Source organism: Ciconia boyciana, chromosome 8 (genome assembly GCF_034638445.1).
Source record: "Ciconia boyciana chromosome 8, ASM3463844v1, whole genome shotgun sequence".
NCBI lineage: Eukaryota > Metazoa > Chordata > Aves > Ciconiiformes > Ciconiidae > Ciconia > Ciconia boyciana.
In genome coordinates, this window is record NC_132941.1 from 50,785,554 (window position 1) to 50,803,693 (window position 18,140).

At 56.4% G+C, this 18,140-nt stretch overlaps 1 protein-coding gene across 1 annotated transcript in view; it reads left to right on the forward strand.

The window, feature by feature from the left end:
- Positions 1–18,140, forward strand: part of HPSE2 (heparanase 2 (inactive)) — a 113,505-nt gene that overhangs the window by 86,146 nt on the left and 9,219 nt on the right. Inside the window, exons 7-9 of the mRNA XM_072870717.1 lie at positions 8,511–8,604; positions 11,356–11,462; positions 12,582–12,696. Coding sequence (XP_072726818.1) covers positions 8,511–8,604; positions 11,356–11,462; positions 12,582–12,696 — 316 coding nt within the window. The remainder of the gene's footprint in view (positions 1–8,510; positions 8,605–11,355; positions 11,463–12,581; positions 12,697–18,140) is intronic.

Consider the following 18,140-nt stretch of genomic DNA (forward strand, 5'->3'; position numbering starts at 1 on the left):
GAACAAATACAGGAGGGGATGTATTAACCTTTACCACTGCATCTGAGGCAGAGGCTAAAAATACCGCTGCCTGCATGCCTGGCCTGCCTGATTGCTGGAAACAAAGCCTGCGCTGGACCGCTGCGTCCCCGCAGGCGGCTGGGAGGACAGGCAGCTCCGGTGGTGGCCGGGGTGGGGACGACAGGGAAGCAAAAGCCACGTGTGTCAGATGTATGGGACTATCTGAAAGCCCTTTTCCTTTCACCCCGATCACTGTCTCCCCCCAACCACTGGCCTGAAGCTAAGCTGGTTTGGCCCAGAGGAGGGAGAGGCAGCTTAGTCCAATGGTAGAGGCGTAATGTCCCATTCCCCGCTCCGTTTTGTAAGGGTCTTGGATCTCCGTAGACATGCTGCTGTCCTGCACTGCAGATGGGGCCCCAGAAGCAGATGTCAATGGAAAGGAGGTGAACATCCAAGATCCAGGCCCAAGGCCATCTGCCAGAGAGACGCTGGTACCTGATTTCCCCTGGTTCCTAGACATGAACATGTGCTGCAGTTCAGAAGAGGCAAAGCAAGCTCTGAGCTGTAGCACTGAGCATGACAAGCACCAAGTGGAGGGAGAGGTTTTCTTATTTGGGGGAAAATCCATAAACACCTTTTTCCTCCTCTTATTTCCAACTTCCCCAGTTTGCACACTGTGGCCAGAAGTAGGTTCCCCAGCAGGCTGTGACCCTCTGCAGTGGGAGTGCAAATGCCCGTGCAAAGGTGAGGCAGTGTGCAAGCACAGCAACGACTGCCAGAATTGATAGAAAAAGGGTTTGTGGGGCAGGCAGGACTTCCTCCTGCCACAGAAAGGACACGTTTCAGAGACAGGCATTCACTGGAGCAAAAACCATGGTGAGACCTCCCTGTTCCCAGAAAAAGTGGATTTGCTCTGACGCTGGGTTAAACTTCTCACACGAGGCACTGGCCTTGAGCACGGGAGCCACGGTCTCGGATCCAAGGTGGGCTTGTGTGTGCTGCCCATGGGACTTGTTCCCCAAACTGGTCCTCCGCAGCAACCCTTCGTGGGGTGCTTAGGTTGCTTTGTTGAAGTGTAGCAGCGTGGTTTGTAAAGCCCACCTGGAGACCTGCTCTTAAAAAGAGCTTGGTGGGTTTCAAGACATGAGGTTTTCTTGCAAGTGTGCCCGGGGTCTCTGTGTTGGTGTGTTAACCTTGGAGCCTCCTGCAGAAGCAACTGTTGCATGTCAGAGTGGTTTATAGCACCAGCATCCAGCAAGTCCTGTTCCTCAGGGAGCTTAGCTTGCCTCCCTGTGCCAGTGTTGCTTGCTTTGGGTGTTTGGCTCCTGGGGCTTCCCTGCCAGGCAGCAGCAGCTTGGTGCAATGGGGATGGTGGGGTAGCAGAGCATTTGGAGCGGGATTTGTGTTACTTACAGGCTCATGCTGTGCAATGATGATCTGTGTCTCAGCTGGGAGTTTGCTTTTCATGATTACACGATGTGCTGATCACATTTACTTAGTCCAGGAATTCGCTTTCTGCAGTGGGACTTGATCACTGGGCCAAGCCCTTGGAGGAGTTGAAGGAACAAACTTCCAGGCTTCAGATGTGGAGTTTCATCCTGGTGTGCAGGGAATCTGCCCACACGGCTGCTTTGAAACCTCTACTTATAGGATCAGTGCAAAGTGCTCGGCAGCTCTGGTGCCGAGCTGCCAGAGGGCTGGTGCAGCTCCCTGCGAGGGTCGGCAGAGCTGAGCCACTGCTTGCTGACCCATTTCCACTGCAGTGTAGGAGCCGCTTCTCCCCCAGCGCGGGTTTGCAGCTCTGGAGATTGCACCCGTCTGCATTTGCAAGGACTGGCAATGGCCACAGCTCCGAGCTGGGCTTCTGTACTGTTTATGAATACATGTCAAAACAGTGTCTCATCCCAGCAAAACAAAACAAAACAAGTTCCTTTGTATCCAAGAAGAAAATTATTAGCAGGAAACTAAACTGCTGTCTAACTTCAAGTATGAACATTTCTGTTCCAACCCCTAACTTTCTCCCGGGATATTGGTTATAAATTTGTCAAATCTGTTATTCCTTTGAAAAGGCTGTGCTTGATCCAGAAAGGGAATTGAGAAGGGAATACATTGCAAGGATCCCTATTCTCTGTGTGAAAACAAAATATATCTGAAATACAGCTGACACAAAAGTGACACTGGGTGGAAATAAGCAATCTCGCCAGCCTTTCTGAGTATGGTTTCACTTACATATGTAACTCAGCATGTGTGCCTCCCTCTTCAGAAGTAATGTGTTGCTGGAGAGGGATGTGTGAATGGCTTTGAAATGCTCAGGGAATTTCCACTAAAGGAGGGTGTGGCAGGTGGGACTGACAGTGGCTCTGAGAGTTTTGGCATTTCCCTGATAATTTAGTTTGTTTGTTATGAGTAAATGCTCAGTTTATTGTGGACCCCCTCAGTCTTTGGACTGCTCAGAAACCTCCCCACAGCCATCTCTTTACTCAGCGCTGGTGTCGTCGCACATGGTGAAGATTCATTGCCCACTTAAACCTGCAGCCATGCTCGGTCCCGTCCTCAGGCGTGCTCTCTCAGTCTGTACGGCTGGTTTTCCATCCAAAGTGTTGTGCAAAACTCCAAGTTTTGCATATTTAATGGGCAAATCCTTATGCAATGCTGCCTCTGAAGCACAAATTCCTATTAATTACAGGGAAAGTAAATGTTTGCATCTTCAAAGCCAGTGGACGTCTATCCTTTTGGCTCCTTGGAGAATGCCACATTATCTTCCAAGATGGAAGGTCACCCGCCCTATGAGGCAAACCAGAGATGCCAGGCACACGGGCCTGTGGGGGATGCTGCTTAAAGTGCTTTTTCTGGGCTTGGTTTGGGTGACATCTCTTCTGGCTTAGACATGTCGAGTGTGCCGGCAGAGTTACTCATGAGGCAGTAGCTGCAGGGGGCAGATTTCCCAAAGGTGCTGGGGCAGAGTTGCCCAGCGTGCACACACCCTCCCCAATGTATATACCAAGGGAATATATTGGGGCTTGCATGAGCCTGATGTGTGTGCTCAGAGCACGGTGTCTTCTGAGATTGTGTCTGGAGGAAGGGGTTGCATGAAGGAATCACTGGCCCATCTCCACCTGTGAATAAACCTGGCCAGGACACAGCTTTGCCCACTGGCTTGCCATCCTCTGCACTGTCTGGTGGAGGGCACAGTCCCTGGCAGCATCGTGGCCCTGGCCACCAGCGCGGTCCCAGGCAATGCCAGGGCATGGCTGGAGAGATGGCATGGGCCAGAGACAGCTCCCACCGGCTGGACAAACAGAGGCACCTTATCTGGGGGCAGAGAAAGGGATGGGTGTGAGTTGTGCCTTTAGGGCCAAAGAGCAGCCCCTGGTCATTCTTCTTTATCAGTGCATTTATTAGTTGATTGGAGGTGGGCAACACCTCTCTCCTGTGCTCACAGGTCTTTACCTGGGGGGAGCAGGTTGCATCCCGCCTCTCCTCTCTGGGGCTGCCTGTGTCCTATGCTGCAGACGGGGCTCTGCCCTCTCCTCAGGAAGATGCTCAGGGATGGGCAGCTGTCGGCAGAGGCGGCTCGGTTTCACAGCTGCGGTGGCAGCAGGGTGTCACACTGACGGTGAGGATCTGCCCCGCTTGGCGTCCCCGGCAGGCGGGTGCCCTAATTCCTAGCAGACTCTCCCCATAGCGGCAGGCAACAAAGTAGATCCGGAAATTCCTGAGCTTTGGGAAGTGGGCTTTAATGTAATTAACTGCAACAGAAGAAGAGGTCAGATAATAGGGGCAAAGGTTTCTTTTTAAAATGAAAGGGGAGGTAAATGAAACCAGCTGCCCAGGAGCCAGTGCACTGCCTTCATTAAATATGGGACGATGCTCATGGTCCCACGCAGCAGATTGTGGATCTTTCCAGAAAACCATTTTAAAGGCAGCACAGGTCCTGGGGGTGACAGGGTAGAGACATGTAGCCCCAGGTTCGCCCAGTGCCTGGCACTGCCCTTCTCTGGGAGGGCTGTGTGCGCCCTGGCCTTGCAGCCTGCCCAAGAACAAGGGCATTTCTGGCTGGCAGCTGTGCTCAGCCCTGCCTCAGTAGACCCTTTGGCAGCAGCTTTCTTGGTGTACTGTTCCCAGCTCTCGTCTTTGTGTCTCAAGTCTCACGCTGCGGTTCCAGCCAGGCATGGGGGCCAGGAATTGGGGTGGTGCATTTTCTTGCGCTGGCACAAATCCCTGCCCAGCCCTTGGCAGAGTCCTCCCCCTGTGCCATGCTCTGGTTTGGCCACCTCTGGAGTGATATGGTCACACCTCCCTTTGCAAAGGGCACTGATCCCATCTTGGGTTTCTAAGGTGTATTCAAATGGGGGTTTTAGAAATGAGGTAATGTAAACGGAAGAGGGAGAACTGGCTTCAGCTTTGTATAGTATAATAGGGCACCCAAAGTGGCTCTACATGGCTTTTCTTCTGAGGTGTATGTCTCACCTAGGATTTAGTTGCTAGATCCCTCTTTTCCTTGGCTGGCTCTTCTCAAGTTCCTGCAGATTGTCTTCAGAGATAGTGGCATCAAACTGGGGGACACGATGCATCAGCTCTGCATGCAATTTCCCATACCTATTCTCTCCTGTATTACGAGAAATGGCATAGTCTGTGCCCATCGTGAGCACGCTGAAATCTCCTAGGATTCAGAGCCAACTCTGGTGCTGTGTCATACTCGGAGCCCACTGGAAGACCTGCCAACCTGTGTTGGAGCTGAATAGCTTGTCCATGAGCTACGTGTCCTCTGCCTCTGCAGAGCCGTGGCTGCCAGAGACCCCTGCCCGCGCTGGGGAGGGTCTTTCCATTCGTCTCCTTTGGCACTCAGACCTCGCTGGCATGGGGAGAGGAGGATGTGGATGCCGTGGCCCCCGGGGCTGGATTGGCCCAGCTGTCTGTGCACCGCGCTGCTGCCTCAGTGCTGGAGATCTCTGCAGCTGCTGCTGGCTTTTTTGGAGGTTGGAGAGTTGCGACTGTTCAGGTTTTTTTTTTTTTTTAAAGTCAAGTTCACTGAGTCATTGTAAATATCAGCAAAGCTGCAGCCTTTGCTCCTGGGAATAATCCACGCCTAACAAGCACTTCTCCGGCTTTAAAGGCCTGACAGTTGTTTGCATTTTGCAGATTTCTATACTGCCTTTACTGACAGTTAAAGTTCTCAAAAGGAAGTGCCTGAATCTCAATGACGAAGCCTACAGCTGGAAATGGCTCACCTGTTCCTGAGTAGCCTGGTACCAGTGAAGACCTCAGTGCCTCTCTCTTCCTCGCAAGCCTTGTGCAACTGGGGCCATTTTCCCCCTTTCCCCATTTCGGGAGGTTGAAAGACCCGTTGGTGTCCGAGAACTTCCCAGGCAGATCTGCAAGAGATCCTTGCCCATCTTACAGAAGCTCGTAATTGTCTTCATGCTCTGTTTCAATACCGAAAGCCAAGGTGCTCCCCTCCTCACTCCCCCAGGAGACATGCTACCAACAGATCTCCTGATACTGAACCGGGTTTATTTTTGCCTTTCATCCCTCTGCCAGTACCAATTCTCTGGGTTGTTAATGAAAGTAAAAAAAATGTGACTGTGGCACTGTCCCGGGGCATTTCTCCTCCCTGCAGGGTCTCGGCTGTGCTCGGCACAGCAGCACCTTCCCAGGCTGCCTCCTCTGCGCGGTCCCTGGGAGGGCAGAGCCTCCTCTGGGGCTGCTCCTGGAGAGACGTCCCTCTCCCTTGGCAGCGGAGCTGTAGCTCAGAGCACACCTTGCGCTTGGACGAGACGATGAGGAGATGCAAGCCTGCCTTTGCTTTCCGAGGGTTTTTTTCTGGGACCGTATCAGCTTGCACAGAGAAGCTGAACCCTGCAGAAAGCCCGCTGCGTTGGAGGGGCCATATGCAGACTGAGGTCTCTCTAACTCCATCTTTTCCCATTTAATACAACCTTATTTTTATGGCCTTTCAGCCAGTTTTCAGCCCAGGTGATGGGGTTTTTAGTCCACAGCAGTCTGAAAAAAAGGTTTCTGTTCAGTTCTTAAGTGCTGTGCTAAAATCCAAACATCTGCCATCCCCAGAGTCCATTGCTTTGTAATTTTGTCTTAAAAAGTAATCTCTGTAAACCCCACCGCTGCTTGCCGCTTACAGATCTGCTCTCCTCTGGGCAGCCGGTGGTTCGATAGTGTATAAGCGATTGGAATGATTTTGAACACTTCCCAAGTCCCCCCCAGAGATAATCTCTGCCCTTAGCATGTTCCAGTCAACACAAACATACAGAAATGCCTCTTTCCTCCTTCCCTGGGTTACACAACATTGGAGTGAAACTGGGCATGATCCCCTGCTTCACGGGGGACACAGCAGGGACTATGAGTCTGGGGGAGGGTTGGCAGAAGAGCCTTTTCTCATTTAATGCATTTCTGTTTTGGGCCAGTTAGTCCTGGTGTTGCTCCCCTTTCACCGCAGCCCTGCGCAGCTCCAGGCGTGCTTACCCTGTTACCTGGGTAGTGACTTGGAGCAGTGAGATGCAAAAATCCTCTCTGAGCACTCATGCACGTTGCACGTGTGCCGGGTGCTCTGGCTGAGGCTGAGTTAGCCGGCAGCATTCCAGCACCCAAGTGAAGCAGCCACTATGGCAGCCACTATGGCTGCTACAGCTGCTCGCTGGTGTGGATGAGATGCATGTTATGGAGAAATCAGCCCTGGGAAGCTGAATCCACCTTTCTTCAGACCCCAGGTCTTCAGCCTGTTATGCACCCCAGTACCCGTGGCTGCACTGAAGTCTGTGGAGAGGGAGAAGGGTCTGTGTAACTCTGGTGGATGTGGCTCCAGCAAGGGATGGGAGGCAGCAGCCGGACCCTGCCAGCCCCAGCCAGAGCTGCTGTAACTCCCATGCACCTCCATCACCCCAGCACAGCTCCAACATGTTCCAGGGCTCGCTGTGTCGAGCGGCTGAGGCACACTGCAGATTTGGGAGGAGAAGGTTCAGAAAGTTTCTCTTGCAGAACCTATTTATCAGCCGAACGGCCATCCCAGGGGTATGTCAGTGCATTCTGCAGCCGACGTCCTGGTGTCCCTGCATGGCTGGGAGGAGCCTCTGGGAGATGTGCAAGGGCTGCCGCTGCTCCTCGCGTGCGGGCAGAGGTGCCAGCCCCAGACGCTTCCTCAGGAGGAGCTGGCTGGGATTACCTCCAGCCGGAGGGTATTTGCACTCCAGGACAGACTGCTTCACCTTATGTCCTGGAGCCAGGAGACAGTACTGAGGCATTTCAGAGCCTTCCTCCCACACTTAGAGACAGATGATTCACATCGTGATTGGCAGCACTATAGCTGTTTTTATATAAGCAAGCACATGGAGAGTAGGAATCAGCCCTCTGCATGGGAAACGCTCCCTGGCATTCCCAGGGCAGAAGAGATTTCTGTGAAAGCAGGACTTCCCTTGCAGATAACGGACATGGCATTTCTCGAGTGGGGGATTTGGCTGTGGACTTTGCTGGGACAGCGAGCAAGGAAGGTGCAGGTGGAGCAGGGGTGCTGGGAGCAGGGCTCACTCTGGTGCCATAGGTCCTCAGCCCGTGCACCCCACGGTCACTAATCCTTGCTCAGAAACACCATCAGGGCTTAGCCTGGAGGGTTGTTATTGCAGCAGGATGTCCAGGAGCAATTCTGGTTCTCAGACCAGAAGAGGCTCTGTACAGTCCCCCCTGCAGACCAGCCACTGAATGGAGAGTGTCCCATGACCTGGGCAGAGTGATGCAGTTATTCCCATGGCTGGGAGCGTGGGCAGCCTCCCCTGTCCCCTCCTGGGTGTTTACTGCAGCGATTTTCAGCGTGGCTCAGAGGGTGTTTGCTGCTTGGGATCCTTCTCCCTGATGTCTGTGTAGTGTCCTCCTGTGGCTAAGGGGCCCTTTGTTTCAGCCATTAGATGTCCATCTTCCATTTTGCCATCCCATAAGAGCAATTTTTCTAGTAGCAATGATACTGGGCCTAGGGTTGACTGGCTTATCTGTCTTTTGGAAACAGGGTGTCCCTAAGACAGGGGATGGGTACAGACGGGACGAGCTCGGTGAGCAGAAGATCTCCCAAGATCTCCCTGGTGGTGGAGCCCAGGTGCTGCTATCGCAGTCATCATGCTGGAGGGTCTCTTTCCATGGTGTTTCTGTGAGATCAGTGCAGAGGATGCTGCAAAGCCTTTGCAGGTGGTGTTTTGCTCCCAGCCTTTTGCATTCTGCTCCCAGCATTTCACCAGCAATAGTTAAGCAAGTACAAAACTTCTCATGGTTTCTGCAGTGCAGGATGCTCAGCATTCCGGGTGCGTCCACCTCACGCCCTGTTTTGGAGACCGAAAGCATCTGCCAGACACAGGCACGGCCGCAGGGCCAGGGCAAGGCAGGGTGCAAGCAGGGACTCCCGTGGAGCAAAGGAGTTTTCTTGGCATAGGGCAGCAGCAGGACGGGAGGATGTGGTTCAGGGTAAAGCTACTCCCAGCTGTCTGATCATTGTCTTCTTATTTTCCTTCCAGCTACTACATTGACGGTCGAGTGGCCAAAGTGACAGACTTCCTGAAAACTCGCCTGTTAGACACGCTCTCTGACCAGATCAGGAAAATCCAGAAAGTGCGTGAGTGCAAAGGGTCTGCGAGGGGCGAGGGAGCACCGTGCCCGCGGTGCGCAGCCTTGGCACAGCTCACGGCCAGGGCTCTGGCCTCAGCACCAACACGCTCCCAGGGGAGCTGGCGTGGGGCAGGGATGGAAGACGGCTGCTGGGGGTGGCTGTGCTCCCAGCCCAAACACGGCTAGCCCTCACCCAGGGGATGGGAGGAAAGTCTGGGCAGCACGGGGCCTGGCCCTGTGGTGGGATGTGCGATGGGTCGGGAGGGAAGCAGCTGCAGGCTGCAGCGTGGCGTGGGCTGTGCAGGTGTGCCAGGGCACAGGCTGGATGCATGGGACCGGGGCAGACGCTGCCGTGCAAAGCGTTTCTAAAGCAGCCAACTCTCTCCAGTCTCCCATCCATCCATTCCTGAAACTTGCTCCTGAGGACAAGGAGAGGAGGGAGCAACCAGGAGGTACCAAACCAGCTGGAGCAGGGCTGGTGCCACGGCTGCTCAGGAGAGGGCTCCTACTGCAATATCTTGCCCCACTTGCTCACAGTCCCTAAAAATGTTGCTTGCAAAGTTGTGACAGTTGCATTTCCAGGGTGATTTTCACTAGTGGAGAATCATGATCGTTATGAACAACTGTTTTTTTTTTCCCTGATGATCATGTTTTGACTGTGTTATAAAACCCAGCTGTTGCTGGCGTGCTGTATCAGAGCCCACGGCTCTGCCTGGCTAGCGCAGCCTGCCGCAAGCGCTCCTCTCCCTGCTGGTCAGGGGTACCCGGCTCGCATCTCTAGCGACTGGGCAGGGGACGGGGGCTTCACAGGGTGCCCCCACTTCAGCTGATAGGGGGGCCAGGGCTGTGACTGGCCTGCTCAGCTGTCAGTCTGACAGCAAATAAGGAACACCTCGTAAGCGGGGAAGGCTTTAGGGACTAGAGGAGATGTCCGTCCGTCTGTCTTGTCTAGGTTTTCATACCATACCAGTCACCACAATGTCTTACTGTTGTAATTCCTTCAGGGAGAAACCGTAGGATGAGTAAACAACTCAAAGAGGCCCCAGGAAAGGGGATGCGAGGGTCGGCACAGCAAAACTGGAGGAGAGGAGCTGCTTGTCGAGTCCTCTGGTGCAAGCTGGGAATCATCCACACATGCGGATGATCCTCCTGCGGCAGGGAGGCATGGTGGGGCGACCGGTGGGATCAGCCCGGCGGCAAGTGAGAGGCATCGGCCGGCCCTGCTCCCGCTGGGGGGACACAACCCCACCAAAAGTGGTGGCATGTGTCCCACCTCTGCTGCGGGTCGGAAACCTGCTGGGAAGGGACCGGGAGCCCCCAGGGTGGGCTGAGCGGAGGGCTCCAGGGAGCAGGGCATGGACAGTGGGGATGGCTGTGGAAGGCACTTGCTGTCCCGGCCGTGGGCAGCTGGGTGGTGACATCCCCGGCAGGACAGGACACCGACCCTAGGGGCTCCCTAGACCCCATCCATCCCCAGACCAGCAGCAGCGAGGAGCTGCCCTCGGCGCGGGCTGGGGGAACCCTCGCACCCACGGGGCAGGATCTGGTCTGTGCGGGGCAGGGCTGGGGAAGGGCTCTCCCGGGAATGCCAGTGTGGTTGAGCAAAAGCACAGCACTGGGTGCTAATAGCCTCCAGCTTGGCTTTGAGTCCGTGCATCCTGCCGGGGCTGATTAGAGCAGCTGGGCTTGTCCACTTCCCTGTTTTATTGCTTCCTCTCCGACGGGGGAAGGTGGCGGGCTTAGATAATTATAGGCAGGATGCCAACACCTCTGGGGCTTCAGTCAGGGATGTCGACTCTCACAGGCTGTGAGTGGGAGGCAGCCCAGAGCTGGCGTATTCAACATCTTTGAGGGATCCCAGTCCATCCAGCACATTCCAGCGCTCCTCACTAATGGGGCAGGATCCATCAGGCTGCGTGGAGCGCTCCTTGGGCCATCGGGTTTGCAGACATCTGGTCACGGGAGCTCATCACCCGGCCTGGAGAAGTGGGATTGCGGGAGAGAGGACGGGGCATTGCGCGGTGCCAGAGGTTGCTCGTGCTGGGAGAGGGCAGCTCCGGCCATCCGAGCCCTCCTATCCCGCCTGGCATCTCATGGGTGTCTGCGCTGCTGGCTGGAGCCTTCTAAGGGGTGGGCCAGCAGGCTTGGACCTGCATGTCCTGCCTGTGCCAGGGACCTCTTGGATGGTGAAAGCAGCCCCTGCTCAGCCATGGGGCTGGCTCTGCCCGCGCCTGGGGGCATCCACTGCTTTCTTCTCGGGTGTTCACCATCCCTCCATCTGGCTCCAGTAAATACCCCAGGGCTCCCACGCTGCAGGGCCATCAGGGCTCGGGTGCTCCCTGCAGCTGGCAGACACCTTGCGTGGGGACGTGGAGAGCTGAGGTGACATGGAAGGACAGCCTGCAGGACAGAGCACGTGGGGAGACCACAGGGAAAGAGCAGAGCCTGGGTTTGGGAGTGTGAGAGCACGTTTGGGAGGGCATGTTTGGAGCAGCTCCAGAAGATGGGTAACGGACATGTGGCAGTGGCAAGAGAGAGCGAGGACCAGTCTCCCACCACCCAGACATGGTGAAGACACGTAGTGACGGTGCCAGGGCCGGGCAGGCACTGACTGCCCAGCAGCAGTGTTAACGAAGGTCTCTGTAAGCCTTCCTGGAGCATAGCACAAGAGATTTGCCTGGCTTTAAATCACTGCGTTGGCTTTAAATCACAGGTTCATGAGAGTAATTTTGGTTGCTTTTGTGTCCCATGCAGGTAGTAAACACATACACACCGGGGAAGAAGATCTGGCTGGAAGGCGTTGGCACGACCTCGGCTGGAGGCATGAACAACCTCTCCGATTCCTATGCGGCCGGGTTCCTGTGAGTTACACCGGCTCGCCGGCACCAGGGCACTGCCACCCCCACGGGCTCCGTGGGCTCGGTTGCTGCAAAGCCGCTGCAGCCGGGAGAGGGCCAGCTCTGTGCCCAGAGACCCCACTTGTACTCCCCCTCAGTACTCCCCCAGCAGCCTGGGCACCGTTATTTTCTCCATAGCATCCCTATTAAGCCTCCTCAGCTCTGCTTTCCTGTAGGTGACCCAGTCTCTGGCATACCCAGAGAAGCAGAGCAAGGAGGGGACCACTGGGGATCCCACATGGGTACTCACAGTGTGCCTGCAGGGGAGGTGAGATCCAGGCATGCCAGCTCCAGGACTCAGGGCTGGCATCCCAACAGGCTTGCCTCACTCGGCGGGTCGGGATCACCCAGGCCTCCTCCTGCTCTGTGTTTTTGGTTCAGGCTGCAGCCATGCATCCTTGCATGCATTCACTCCTGGGGCACCTGCCCAGGAAAGCACTTGGCAGGACTCTGCTCTGGAAATCATTTTTATCCTTCTTCGTAGCCACAACCATTCCTGGCTCCTGGGGCTTGTCTACTGGCACAGCCCAGTGGCATGGGCATCCCGCTGCAAAGCCCCAGTTCACATTCTCAGAGCTGGCTGTGATCATGAAAGATGGAGGAAGATTATCTGGGCTTTGCAGGGAGGTGCAGGGACATCCCTGGGATATCTGGGCTGTGGCAGGCTGTGAGGGTTGAAGGGGGGTGTGAGGAGACAGGCTGCTGGAATGCTCTGGTCCCCACTGCTGAGACAGTGGGTGCAGGATGCTGGCAGGCTGGGGACACACCCCAGGCTTTGGGCGCAGGAGTGCAACGCTGGGGTGTATGCAGGGGCTCAGGCGCGGTGTCGGGACATACAAGGTAGGCACAGCTTGGGCAGAGGTGGCTGCAGCAGGGGGAGAGGCGTGCAGGCTTGCCAGAGTGGGGATGGTGGGAGACAGTCAGTAGCCAGCATGCGAAACCATCCAAAGGCTTCGGCTCAGGCACTGGGAGCAGGCACCAGGTCGGGTGCACAAGAGCGATGCCATACGTCGGAGCACGGCTGTGCCGCTGCGGCCGAGGGCTCCCCCCGCAGTGGCCTGACTCTGCTCCCTCCTTCCCCAGGTGGCTGAACACGCTGGGCTTGCTGGCGAGCCAGGGCATCGACGTGGTGGTGCGGCACTCCTTCCTTGACCATGGCCACAACCACCTGGTGGACCAGAACTTCAACCCCTTGCCGGTAGGTCTGCCTGGGGACATTGCACTGGCGCTGGTTTCTCCCCACTCATATGTGGGGAGGTTTCTCTCCTTGTGGCCTGTCTGACCTCTGCTTGAAAATGAATTTTTCCAGATCTGTTTCTTGCAGTATTAATAGTTAGTTCATGTCAAACGCAACATGTTGGAGGCAGATGGGAGAGCATTACGTCTGTAGCTGAAACTTCATCTAGTGCCCAGGGCTGGTAGCACGGGAGGGAGGCTGGTGCCACCGAGGGGTGCCAGCGTGGACTGCAGAGTCAGAGGGAGGGATGTGGCAGGACCACGCATGGCACAGGGCGGGCAGCCTGACTGGTAGTGGTGAGCTGGCTTGGGGGAAGCCAGGCTGGAGCCTCAGCACCCGACTTCAGATCTAGAAACTGAGGTGAAGGGCATCTGAAGGGCATTCCCGGCTTCACAGGTAGCAGCGGTTCTCACCAGTGCCCCGCAGCATCCCTCACTCTTCAAAAACGCCTGGGCAAGGGGGGACTCCCACCACACGTGGTGCTGATAAAGAAACCATATGAAAAACCCTGTTAAAAGTAGCAGGTTTCCTTTTCATCTTTTTGGGGAGGGATAGTAAATACCCTGCCTTGTAAGCGGAGAGCCTTGCAGAGCGGCTGGGTGCTCTGCATCTCCCCTGGAAGGGATTTATGGGTCCATGACCCGGCAGACACTGCCAGTGGGCTGGGGATACGTGTCGGAGAGGTGCACAACCCTGCTGCTGCGAACCTGCCTTTGGCGCTGCAAACCTGCCTTTGGCACTGCGCTGGGATCTCAGGGGACGACTGCAGGGGGGCAGAGGCTGAGGGAGCCGCATCTCGGTCGGCTCTACCTACTCAGCCGGTGGAAACAGCACCCCTGTGACAGCATCCCCGAGGGTCAGGGGAGGACGCAGGAGGTGTCTGCAACACGAGGTCTGTGCTAAGTCCCCCACGGCCTGGGGGGTGGCTCTGGAGTGCAAAGCAGTGAGCGGGAGAGCATGGTCCCCTGCCTGTGCTGCTCCGGGTATCTCCTGGAGCGCCCTGGGCTGCTCCTGCACACACCCCTCCGGCAAGTGTACCTGCCAGCTCTGGGGCCCTGGGCTGGGGTGAGCCTGGGGGGCTTTGAACCTTGTTTGAGATGAATCTGAGCCTGGGGCAAGTGCTTGATGGATTTCTTCTGAAGAGCCAATTCCCCTGGCCAAGCCACATCCCCCCCTCCCCAGGGCCTCGGGGCCCCTCCGGGTTGCTCCTGGCTGGACGGGTGCAGGCCAGCTCTCCTGGCACAGCAGGGACAGCGGGTGGCCCATGGCCAGCTCTCCCGGCACAGTGTGGGCTGCGGCCCCGGAGTGGCTGGAGCAGGCATGCAGTTAGGAGCGGGATTAAAGCCAGGGAAGGAGTTCGAGGAATAAACCCCAGGCTGTTAAACACAATGGAGGTCTTTAAAATGGATTTTGCTGTTGTTTTAAAGAAAACTCTGCCAATAAGTTAGATGCCATCCCCCTTATGGCTGTTTCCTTGCTCTCCCACTTGTTTCAGTGTTTATCTACTTCCCACATCTCACCACCGTGTTCCTGCACAAACTCCAGCGGGTGCTTCCACAATACTGTTCCCTCCACTCCTGTGCTTTAAAAGAGCCACAGGCAGGTGCAAGCCAACAAGAGGGTTTAAAAGCTGCAAACACCAAAAAGCCCAGCAAGCCTGGACCGTGACCTGCTCCGCGGGGCAGCTCTTTTCCCGTGGGAGCTATCAGGGAGATGAAAGCCGGTGGCGGTACCTGCGCGGGGTCATGGCGCTGTGAAATACAATCTGCTCATTAGCTGCCACGACAAAGAGGTTTCTGCACACGGGCTGGGCGTGAGGCAGCTGCCTGCTGAGAGAAGGGCCACACCACCGCAGCATCAATCACAGCTCCGGCTGGCAGCTCCTCAGGGAGCCGGGAGCCAGGGCTGGGCTCCCCTCAGCAGCCTTTGCACCTCCTCCTCCTCCCCTGCCACTGCTGATCCCTGCTTGTCAGATAAGAGGATGGCAAGTTTCGGGATGCTGAGCTGAAGCTGAGCCTTTGACAGCAGTGTCCTTAGGTGCCAGGGAGCTGCACAGTCCAGGGAGAGTTTCCTGCGTGGTCCAGGGATGGCGTGGCAATGCAAATACAGCCCTCCATCCCTGTGCTAAAGAGCTTCCTGTATAAAACTAAGTGATTTGTAGTCCATTGCTGTACAAGCACCGCAAGCACTGCGCTGCTGCCACGGGAGCCCTCCTCCCTGTCCTTCAGCTGGGCCCCTTGGATACTGCTGGTCTTGCTCTTGTTAGTATTGCCTCTGTTAGGGCATGTTACAGCAAATGGCATAAGGAAGCTCGTAAAATGTGGTGTGGGTGCCACATTTGGGGATTGGGGAATGCAGATAATGGGGTTCACTTGGTGGGCACCACTGTGGGAGTCTTGGCTTCTAAATCACCACGTTTCTTTCTGCCTCTCCCCCAGGACTGCAGCGCTGGGGGGATTTGTTATGTATGGGGGAAGGAGCAGGCAAATCACTGCACCAGTCTACGTATAGCAGGATGCTAGCTGCCATCGTGGGCTGTGCTGTGAGCTAGCAAGGGGTACTGGTGCATCGGCGGGCAGAGAGCATGGCTGCTCTCTGGGTGCAGGTGCTGGGCAGCAAACCTAGGCAGCCTGGTGGGACTTACTCTACGTTTCAAGCCTTGGCTTGAAAACAAACATGTAAACTCTGGCCATTTCTATGGGAAATGCAAGAGCACCTGGGAATAGCTGCTTGCAGGCAGGGATGCAGTGAACCTTTGAAAACAGAGGTTTAAGCTGGTCTGTCCCTGGCTTTGTGCATGGTGGCTTGCCAGTACAATGCAGCCTGGCTCCTGAAAAATGGTCTCAGGTGGCAGCAGCGTGCCCAAGGGGCACTGCAGGTTCATGGAGAAATTAGGGAGATGCTCACATCTCTGCCGGGCTTTCTGCACACAGCTGTCTCATGAGCTAAGCAGCATCTTGTGGCTTCTGGGGCATCTTGCAAGGGGCATTTGTGCTTCCATCCAGGTCCTTGACCTTGTGAGAGAGCAGCTCTGGGTGCCCGTCCTGGCTGCCAGAATTGCCTGTCCACCCTCTCCTTGGAGGTAGTGCCGTCAGCGTCCTGTGCAAGGGACGGGTGCTGTGGAGGGGGAGGCAAGGCCATCTCTCTGAGCCTCCTTCCAGGTGCAGATCCAAGGAAACAAGTTTCTCTTGCTGGACTAACGAGGACCAAAACAGGAGAAAACTGGGTGACACGAGGTTCCCTGGCGTGGGCATGGGGGAGATCAGGCTGGGGAATAGAAGTGCTCCTGCTGACCTTAATACAACTGATCTCAAGTGTTTTAATAGATACCTTTTCCGTGTATCATTGGAGTGCTTTTTCTTCCTGAGTGACTGGGGCAGCCAGCTGTATAATAATCAGGGCTTGTGCTTGAGAAGCCCTTCAAATAAAGCCTCTCGCAGGTACGTCCGTCTGCCTGCCCGCATCTCAACCCATCTGTACATGTGTGTGGGAGTGAGGAGCGAAGGAAAGGCGGGCAGGAGCAGCACTGATATTCACCCTTCACAGGGCACTGCCTTTGAAATGCCGCTCTGGCATTTAGTAGCTCTAGGCTCATTTCAGGCATGCAGTGTACATACTCCATCTCTCTTTCCTTCATATCGCTCTGAAACACTCCGGAGGGATGCAATACATTTATTTCATTGGAGAGCCCCCTGGGTAGGTGTGAGCTTTCTCTTCAGATTGTTAGAGCACGTTAAAGACCTTTCTCCATGCTCTTCCACACGGCATCGCCTCTTTTTTATCCATCCTCGGTAGTGATTTCTGCTCCCTTAATGCACAGTGCTGTAAGGTTATACCTATGCGTGGAAAAATTTAGACGTATTTCTAGGCAGGGCCAGAGCGACACAAACCCCATGGAAAAGCCAAAGCTGAAATCCAGATTTCCATCTCCTGTGGATAACTGTGGCTCCTCTTGGACCTTCTCCTAAAGACTGTAGTCGGTGAGATACTTTGTTCTCCTGGGTTAGGTAGATGCTAAAACTTCCCTTCTGCGTCTAAGTTTCATACACAGCATGAGAAAGGCCTAGAGGGATCACAAGGTGAAGCGATGGCAGGGGCTGCCTGCTCAGCTGTGGTAGAAGAAGACAGTATGATATTGCCTGTGAATTGATGGTGTCCTTGAGCAAGTATCACAGCAGTGCGGAGGAGGTATGTGCCTGACAGTGCTGTGGTCGGACGTTTGGATGCTGCGGGTGATTTTTCACCTCTTGTGCTTAGCCCAAAGGCACTGAGGAACTCGGTGGGAAAGTTACTGTCTGTCCTGGAGGAGGGAGGACCCTGGGCTCATAGGGGGTCTGTCCTTAGTGATCTGTCCCCTTCCTGCCCGGGCTTTCATAAAAGCCCTGGTGTGAACGAGCTCAGTGCCAGGCTGCAGCCGTCCCCAGCATCTCTTGGGGTCCCTAGGACAGAGCCCTGGTGTGAGCTGTGCCCTTGGGCTGCACCTGGCGATTCGGAACCGACGGCGCCTGCCCCACCCATGCCGAGCACCTCCCCAGCGGGGCACGGGTTGGGCCCCCCGATCTCCGGGTGCGCAGAGGCACGGGGCCCACCGGCGAGGTGCCACGCTGGGCGCCAGGGGCAGGAGCGGGTCCCCCAGCCGTGCTCCCGCCTGCCGCACGTACGCGCTCCCCGGTGCGCTCATTAGCTGAGCTGGCTTGGCCGGAGGCGCTGCTAATTGCAGCTGGAGGTCCCAGCCGTCTCCCTGGACGGTGCCTCTCCCGCCCCTGCACTGCGCGGGAGGGGGCCCTCCCCAGGCCAGGGCTGCGGGGGCCGGGTCCTCGCCCACCCGCGCCCATCCCCACCCTGCCGTCCGCTCGCCCGGCGGCTGCCCAGCTGCTTGGCTGGGCAGTGACCAGAGTCAAAGAGGAGACCCGGCATCCATCGGGGGAAGCACGCGGAGAGCCCTTTCCCGCAAGCGCTCGCGCTCCCACCGTCAAGCCCGGCCAGCTGGCTGCGGGGCCGGGGGAATTCAGCCCCGCTGCTGCGCCGGCCCATCTGCACGCCCAGCACTGAGTCACCGCGCTGTGCACACGCAGCCGGCCGAGCTGCCAGGGGTAGGCTGTGGCTGCTGTTCCCCCCGACGGGGACCCTCGGCTTTGGGGTCACTGTCGGGGAGAGGGCGGCCAGGTCGGGCTGCAGCGTGCCATGTGCTGCGCAGGCAGAGGCAGAGGCACGGTCCCAAGCCTGGGAGCGACAAAGGGTGGGGAGAGGGAGCAGGTCCAATGGAGCTCGCACACACATGGAAACGGTTCCTGATGACCATAAATCTGCCGCGCGGGCGTCTGGCACCCCCATCTGCCCCGCACTCTGGAGCACTGGCTCTGGCGGGAGCGATGCCTGCAGATGGGGAAGGGGTGGGAGAGGTG